The 9,523-nt window shown below is 28.6% G+C and overlaps 1 protein-coding gene across 1 annotated transcript; it reads right to left on the bottom strand.

Annotated features, from left to right (window-relative positions):
* Positions 1-3,013: 3,013 nt before the first annotated feature.
* On the bottom strand, positions 3,014-5,361 carry LOC100799951 (putative cyclin-D6-1-like). The gene is made up of 6 exons (NM_001255788.2): positions 5,048-5,361; positions 4,852-4,932; positions 4,438-4,533; positions 4,122-4,338; positions 3,875-4,005; positions 3,014-3,731 (listed from the first exon to the last, which is right to left on the bottom strand). The coding sequence occupies exons 1-6, from the start codon at positions 5,222-5,224 to the stop codon at positions 3,483-3,485; spliced, it is 951 nt and encodes a 316-aa protein (NP_001242717.2). The 5' UTR covers positions 5,225-5,361; the 3' UTR covers positions 3,014-3,482.
* Positions 5,362-9,523: the final 4,162 nt, after the last annotated feature.

Genomic DNA, 9,523 nt, shown 5'->3' with positions numbered 1-9,523 from the left:
ATGCAACCCCATTGTGCTGAACTTTCTATTCATGCAGCTTATCTTTGTCACAGTGTCGCAGTCTCACCGACCCATCATCGATCTCGTTCGTTCATAAAATATGGCCTCAGTGTGCATGACACCCAAATTTATTTGTCCAGCCTGTCTCTATACTAGTTTTGGGCTTGTTGCAAAATTGGACGTACTTAGTGACAAATCTTCCTACGTACTATTTTCTTTAATCGTATTTTTTGTCCCAATCTACTGTGGCGGGAGCGTGCACAATCCAGAAATTACGAACGAAGGCCCGCAAGGATTGGTCATAGTTTTCAAGTTTTGTCCTTCTAGGTAGGAAATGAGTGGATCAATTTAAGGTATAATTGTGCATATTGTTGTTTCACCTGTTTTTGTGCCTATATCTCAAGCAGTAAAATTATAATACGACATGTCTTCATTTCACTATAATTTATGCTCAGCAAAACCTGAGAAGTGTTGCTCGATGTACGTTTACTTTAGTTTACCGAACAGCAAAGATCCTTTCATGTCCAAACAGTCCGTCCTTATAAAAATCGAGTAAGAAAATGGAAAAAAATTAAAAAGATTAAATTTTCACTATGTACTGGAGACAGAAAAAAACTGAGATCTTTTTTTAGAACTTATCAAAATACTTTCCTCTCAATTTGACAAAATTAATGGGAAGAAAATGGCTTGTCTCTTATTAATTCTTGTTTGTTTTAATTTTTTAGAACATAAAAGTTAAAAATATAATACATATTTTTTATTAAGAAAAAAAGATGAACTTAACTGTTCTTTTTTAATTATTATAAACATATTTTTTGTACAACTTATTTATTTATTTTTACTCTTTTTTCGCTAATTTAAATGAGTAAATAATAAGTAGAGAGAATTTCCTCCACCTTTTTATTGCTTATTTCTATTCATCTAAACAATACAATATTTTTATTGCATTTCTCTTTTATTTCTATTAATTATATTTCTTTATTTTCTCCCTATTTCACTTATAATGCAAACAAAATATTGGGGTTGATTTCCAGTTTCAAACTCTAATTTTGAACCTTTATTAATTTATTTGTTTATAAAATTTTATTAAAAGAAACTTATAATTTTTTTATTGCCATTCAATTATAAATTATCATTTATAATAAAATTATTGACTCTCAAAATAATTATTTAAAAATTTTGTATTATATATATATAATACAAAATTTTAGAAATAATTTATGGTACCCCACCGACATCATGCTTTATGTGAGTTAAAAACTTTAGAAATAATTTACATGCAAGGTAAATTATACACAGAAATTTTACTTCCGATTGAGAGAACTGCATGAGCGTGTTGTGGAGAAATTCAGCTACCGAATATAAACAAGGTTTGAGATTTTTTTGATTCTGTAAACAAGGTTAGAAATAAAGGGTGTATAAGTGAACAAGTAATATACCAAACTCTTGACTATATTTACAAAGGCCAGCTTTAGTTTATGGGTCTCTTATCTCTTGCGAATTCTTGCGTTGTTTTTCGTGGGATTTTTTTTAACACCGTGAAATTATCCGTTCTTTCTATAAAAAAAAAAAAAAAAAACCTGTTTCATATGGTAATAATGAATCTTGCAGACATACTTTAATTTATTGCGAAAAAAAATTATAAACAGCGGTTGGTGATATACTTTACCCGAACCCGCTACACATGCTCCTTCTTCACCTTTATCTCGAGTCAAACAAGAATTTCAACAAACGGCGCTTTCATGTTAGGAATCTGACAGCGCATTCAAAAGTGGAAAGAAAAAAAAAAGCACGACCAAGCTCAAACTTTTCTATGGCAGGGCACCTAATTGAGTAACAGGTAAGAAATTTTATTACTTCAACAGTGACAAGAAGAGTCTTCAGTGGCAGGTTTAGTTTAGTTTTAAAATGTTTTATCATTTGAATTGAAAATGCTGCTAGGTAATATAAGTGACCATCTGCGACTGAAAACGCCACTCATGTCGCCATTATAATAAAACACGAAAAACGTTATTAGTTGAAAGAGGAAGAGGAGCATAAAAACAGAGAACAAAACTTTATAAAAGGGCAAAGATTATTATTATTATTTTTAACAGAAAACAAACCCACGGTGGTCCCTATTCCCTCTGAGAAGTTGCAATCAATTCCCAGGTACAAGAACAGAGATCTCAAAAATGGGTCCAAACAAATATCTTTGATAAAGAAGTCTGAGTCTTTGGGACCTTTCAACGATTCAAATATATTAAAATAACACTCGTTCACTAAATTCTCACAAATCAGACGCTCACGAGTTCTGTAACCACATTGATGACTTAAAAAAATATTAAAGAACTTGAAAGATAGATGAAAGAAGATAAAAATAAGACAGATACACCCGAGAAAAATTATTATATAGTCCAAAGTATCGTATCATGTGTATATAAATGTAAAAAAAGAAAAAAAAACGAAAATGAAATGACAACAAATACATACGAGAAATCATTATATCATTTGAAATATCATGAGTATGAGTATAACGATAACACATATTAAATTTATGGAGAAGAATCTGAACACAGAATACATTTTAAATTTGTGGGAAATGATCTCAACTTCATCTTTATACAATGCACTTTTATTTAAGGATGATAAATCTTATCATGTGTATATAATTTTGATTAATCTTCTCCTGACATATATTTAAATTTTTTAATTTTAAAAATATTAATGAAACTTGATTATTGTCAACTAAAATTAACCAGAATTATAACCAATGGAGACACAATCATAACAAAGATTGGATACACTTTTCTTAGATGCTCAATTACTACATAACGGTTTTTAGCCTCAACATATTTATAGCGAATCACTCAGACAAATAGCATGCATTTATTACCATTTCTAGTTTTTTAATATATAAAAAAAGGCATTTATACAAGGTTAAAACGGGATTTCGCTATTCTAGGTTTGCGCTGACCTGAACTTCACTTAAGGAAGAAGCAACATGAACAACATACATGGGTGGCAGTGTTAATACATAAAAGTACTATATTTTATTTTCCAAGAAACTTGGTTGCTTCACTATTACTATTGTGATTATTCCTTTGCCAGAAGCTAAGAGACAGAACCACACTTGACTACAAAACAGCCAACAAAAAAAAAAACACTCAACCCTACAATTCAAAGTCACGCTTTGTCTTTTTGTTTGCTCTCCTAGGAAACCCAAAAAAAAAAAAAATCCATCTTATCTTCCATGCTCCTTGACACAACTAACAGATTTAATGAAGGTCGTACAAGGATCACGTTACAGTGATTTTGTCCACTAACTATTGATCGAATTCTCTTCTCTTCTCATTCTGAGTCCATCACTATCCCTCTTCCTATTATTGTGTTCTCATTTGCTTTCCACATTATTTTTGTTGTTAAACCACGAAAATGTAATATTAATTAATCGCTCGGGGATGGACCTGATGATGATTAAATGTGGTCTTGTTCTGGTACTTTCAGCATTGATGAAAATGTGAAAACGGGACCCTGCGATTGTTGCCATAATCGGTGGTTTTCCTTCTTTTGAAGTCCTGCTCTTGTGTCACAACAACGTTGGTTCCGTTGGTTTTTTCACTTTCCAAGCTCAGAAAATGTTCGTCTAACACATTAACCGGTGTGTCTGAAGTTGAGTTTATATTCAACACCGATTCGTACTCCTCCCTGGCTATATCTTGTATCACATTATAACATTGCACTACAGTTTCCTGCAGTAAAATTATCGTACCCTCTATTATCCATATAATAATAACAATAAAAGCAATAGTAAAAATAAAGAACTTGTTTTTTTTCACCACTCATTATTTTACAAGTGTTGGGTAATAAAAAGTAAAAAGAAAAGAATATGTACCTTATTAATATATGAACAATCGGATATTGCTCTTAAGAAGCACGGATATTGAAAGGGAAACAACTCATGTGAAGCATACAGAAGGGCTGACGCAGCAACTGTAGATGGCTTGAATTCCAAGACCTTTATCTCTGAAAAAAATATAAAGTAACAAAATATTATTTAACTCTCATTCTATATTAGCAATCAAAATTAACTCATTTAATATACAGTGTTATAGTCAATTAAGCATTAATTATATTTCTACCTCTTTGTGACTTGAGTATTATTTCTGATGCTCGATCCTTCAGAACCTGCCTCAATGCTGGGTCTTTCAGCCTGAACAAATTCACGAAGAAGGGAATGAAAGAGAAGGGGGTGATCGAACGCATTCGCCATTGTAGAGCTCCCAAGACAATGCCCTCCATTCTTTGAATTGTTTGTGTCTCAAAAATGGCACCTCCATCGCCATGATTCATAAGAACCTAGTCAAAATCAATACTAGTTCAAATAAATACCAATCTCTCACAAAACATTTGGCTTCAATTCAATCATTTTACATAGAAGGCAAACATACACTATACCTGGACATCAGTGGCAGAGTACTCTGTTTTCAACATCTTGGCAGCTAGAGAAAAGCAAGAGACTGCAAGAAGCTTGTTTGCCCATGGCTTTGGTTGCTGTTGCACTTACCCAATTTTAGTTAGATCTTGAGGAAGCATATTCTAATTGATTGGTTAATATTCTTTAGATAACTATATTAAACAAATTTATAAATTGCAGTTTCAGTCGCAATCCTTCTTATTAAGGAAATTATAACAAATGTGACCACAATTATGGACAAATATGGATGTAATTGCAACCACATTGCAATCAGAAAGACTAAAAAGCCTTGATGTTGCAGTCAAAATCGCGGTAGCAAACCATTTTTTTTTTCTAAAAATTGATAAACAAAGTGGAGAAAATTATGAACAAGTTGTTTGGTTTTGGTTACTTACCAATATTCCTTGGTTAGCGAGGAAGCGATCCAAGTAGTTGATAGCTAAGTAAGGGAGAACCGGATCGAAGGTGCAGGACAACTGAAGAGAATGAAACAAGCAAGCCACGTGAGAAACAAACGACAAGATTTTGGAACATGAAAATTGGAGATTTGTCTTTGTCAAAAAAAGTGAATTGTGGTTGGTGCTTAATTACCTGCGAGATCAAAGAGACAACATCTCTTCTAACAGAGATGTCGAAGTCGCTGGCTTTGAGACTCTGACAGTAGTTCGGAGGAGGGATGTGGTCGGATTCGATGAGGAAGAGGGAAGGGACAGCGTCGCAGGGAAGGTCGTGGAAGTTTCCAAGAGGGTTTTCAAGGTCAAAATCCATGGTTAAGTCTTTTTTTTTTTGTGAAGTTGGTGTTAGTTAGTGAGCAACAAGAAGAAGAAGAAGCACCGTAAATAAAAGGGAAAGAGAGAGAGAGAGAGAATGATGAGGTAAAAAAGGTGTTGAGAGAGTTTTGTGGTTTCTTCAAATGAAAGCTACTACGAAGAAGGTTGAGTTTTTCTTTTGGGTTTGCTAATTAATTGGTACCTTCTGTCTCTCTCTTTATTAGTGTTTTTGTGCGCAGAGAGTGACACAGATACTCTCTCTTAGGGGTAAGTGTGTGATTGGCAAATAAAATATGGGAAATAGGAGAGAAGAGGACTGAGGAGGTAGTTGGTTTGGTCCCTCACCTGTGCAGTGCTGATGCTGTGCCAGAAATAAAGGTTAAGACCAGTTAATAACCATAAGTTCAGGTCCCTTTTTCGAGGACTCAAATTAAAAACTTCAAAAATAATTTTTTTTACACTCAAATTGAAAACATATTATAAATTAAATATATATATATATATATATATATATAATACTTTCTCCAAACTGAAATATAAAAAATTTAAAATTACACTCATAAAAAAATTAGCTAATATCATTTAATTTTGATAGGCATAATAGAAAAGTTTATTTATTTCCTAAAGTACCCTCTATATTAATTACATAATATTAAAAAAAAGACTTTTGAAAATAAAATTTTACTAAATGAAAGATTTTTTTAAAGTACTTAAATAATAAAGAGTCAGTTAAAAGTTGTTTATACTTTAGTGTAACACAAATTGTATTTTTTATCTTATACTTAAGTATACAAAGATTAGATGACATTCTGACCAAGAATAAAAATAGATTAAGTTGAGTTATGTTAGATTTGAATTTGATTTAGAGTTAAAAGTATATGACTTAAATTTGATATATTTATCTATCAAATACTTTTTAAAAAATTTATGCCTAATCTACATAAAAGTTTAACTTCACCTACAAGTTTATTTTAATGGTCTAATTTGTGATTATTTAATACTAAAATAGAGTTATATATATGTGTGTGAGAGAATAAAGATTTATAAAAATCGAATCTAACTTATTTTATTTATATGATATAAGCATATAGGGTTTAATATAACATTTAAATAAGACATAAAATTATTTTCCAATACTTAATTATAAACTTTAACTCGATTTTATATGTAGATTATTATGATTAACATTTAAAAAGAAAAATAAATATAAAATTTTTATAAATTTAATATAATAATAGTAATAACAATGAATAATTTTTTAAATAGTGAGGTTGTTAAACTTAAAAGTTTTTTTTAAATGGTTTAAGGTCTAACCTATTTAATTAAATAGATTTTATTAAAAATCTTAACATGACCTTTTATTTATATATATATATATATATATATATATATATATATATATATATATAAAAAGAAAATCTAATCTGACCTAGACCTGGATAGACTAAATTGTATGTTCATGTGAAACGATATCATATTTAAATGTGATATAATGTGATTAAATCAGAAAAATAAAAGAAAATGATTATTTTTAAGTGTTTCAGAAAATAAAAAATGCAATAAGGAAGTTGATATAATAGAAAAAATATATTATTATAAAAATAATATATTTCTTATTTAACAGAAATAATATTTGTTAAATATTTTTAGTAAGTTAGTGCACGAAAAGAGATATTAACCAATAAAAAAGATAGCATTTGCAAATCATAATAAGAGTTTGGCTTAATTGATAGGATAGAGAAACTTAAAACACCAATCATATTCTTTTATGAAATTCTTGTTCGTACTTCTTCTGCATTTCTATTTTTTTTTTTTTAGATATGTAATACACATCCAATAGTTTTTACAACTATTTATACAAGATTTTGTTTTTATATTTATCTTTCTCCATCCTTATAACATGTAATAAATAATGGTTTAAAAAAAGAAACATAAAAAATATTATTATAAAAGTTATTATACAAATAACATTTATAATTGCAGTTCAGTTTGGAGTTTGAAGTCTTGCACCAATATGTGAATTCTTTAAATTTAGAAATTGTGATCGATAAATATATTTTGTAATTCAGTAATATACGAATAGATAACATTATCAAGACTAGCTAGATAATTAGGTAAAGTAATTTCAAATTCCTTTTTAGTTATCCAATTAATTAAGATGTTTATAATAAAAAAATAATTTACTTGTATATTACAGATTTGAGAATTCACAATAGAGAATCAGACTCTTGTTTGTTTTTTTTTTTTCAAATAACTCAACTTTTATATTTTCTCCTCTCATTTACAGGTTTGGATTGCCGTTTCTTGGCTTCTGACGCGCGTCATTATGAATGCTAGCATTAGCTGCTTCTGCATCAATTGATAAATTTGACGTGAATTTTTCCCAAGACGTGGCTTGCAGAAGCCAAACCAAACACACATATACAACATGTATTGTAACTTTCACTTACGAACGTGAAACTGGTTTTTTAAAAATTAACACTTTTTTAAATTTAAATTATTGTGATTATGAATATCATATTGTTTTCAAATTTAAATTAAAAATTAGTTTTATATTTTCACAAGATTCATTGAAGAATATAATAAAGTGATTTTAATTATATCAATTAAATTATTAATTTTTAAAATATAAGTTTAATTTTTAGATATTAACTATATTCAACAAAACTAGTTGAAAAATTTATTGAAAGTTAACAACCTAACAGAAAATTAGAAACTGAAAAATTAACTTAAAAGTACTTAATAAGATTAATTGTTGAAATAACTTAAAAGTATAAAATGACAGAAAAAAATTTAATTTATTTAAAAAAGTTAACAAGGATAAAAGTAAAAGAAAATAAAAAAAAATTAAAAGTTAGAAATTAATATTTTAAAAAACTCTACTTCAAGTTAATTACCGAATGCTAAAAGCTATTAAAAAAGTTAATTATCAAATAATTAAATAAACTTTTCAGTTAATAAAAAAAATTAAAAACTAGATAAAATATTTTGTCAAACATAATCATGTGATATAAAGTTTTTATTTTTAATTAATAAAAATCATTTTAGTTAAGGATAATTAAGTTTTAAGGTGATGCATTGAAAGTCTAAAACAACTTTAGACTTTCATTTAATAACAAATAGTCATTGATATATTTTTTACGATAATTTTGTTAAAATCAATAAATTTGTCAAATAATAATATTTTTATTAGATGATAGTGTAAAACTATTTTACATAAAAAATATATAGATTTTTTTTTAACTTTTAAATAAAATTTATCAAACTTAGCAAGCATGAAAATATGTGATTAATGTGATTAAATGATGATGCAATTCTTTTATATTATTAATAAATTTTAATCAAATTAAAAAATATTTACGTGTGCATTTGTTAGCATTAAAATGCCGATTCTAATTAAGGTTGAACATTTATTACATGTGCTTCGAAACGAAATTTGTTATTTTGTGAGTGACATTCCTTCTACTAGACTAATCCCCCCTATTAATAAACTGAATTCAAGCTTTATTGCACAATCATTATCTTAATGTCAGTATAATATAAAAAAAATAAAATTATGCATTAATCCACCAAAACGGTATATTAAACACAATAGTAGCACACTTATATGTTCTAACCACTTTTAAGTCAATCAATATATTTAATACATGTACGCTCCGTTTTGGCTGGTGGCGTAGCCGTTCAACATCGGAATGTAATTATCAAATATACCCCTCGTGATTCCCCTTGTGCAATGACACTTGCACGTAATGAAATTTGCATTTCAATTATTACAAGTAATGAAGCATTACGTTTCTAATAAGCAGTAGATACGATCGAGTGCCCAGTTTCTTTGAAAATCTCCAAGTCAGTTTGGTATTGAACAGACAATAAGTCAAATACTTATGATAAGATAGACATGTTTTGTTTTAGCTTGGGTCTATACATGGACCATGTCATCATTACTACATGTTGTTTCGCTGTGTTCTTTGTATTAAAGTTAGATATATTCATAAAATATTTAATGATTGGGATAAAATAAGAAAAACTTGAAAACAGGTTCGCATTTAAAATAATCTGATAAAAAAATCATTTTTTTTTTCAACTCATCACTCCATACAACCACACTCTTCTACTACTAATTTCATCACATTGAAATGTTTTAACCTTAGGTAACTAGATCCAGGAAACACACAAACAAAAACACTTACTGCACACTTAGAAAATACAAAAAGAAAATGATAAATAAATAAATAAATAACCCCCGCCTTTTGCTTGTAATAATATTCAACATCCATCACACTTAATCTTAGCAACA

This window comes from Glycine max, chromosome 13, assembly GCF_000004515.6.
Source record: "Glycine max cultivar Williams 82 chromosome 13, Glycine_max_v4.0, whole genome shotgun sequence".
NCBI lineage: Eukaryota > Viridiplantae > Streptophyta > Magnoliopsida > Fabales > Fabaceae > Glycine > Glycine max.
This window is presented reverse-complemented; position numbering and strand designations above follow the sequence as displayed.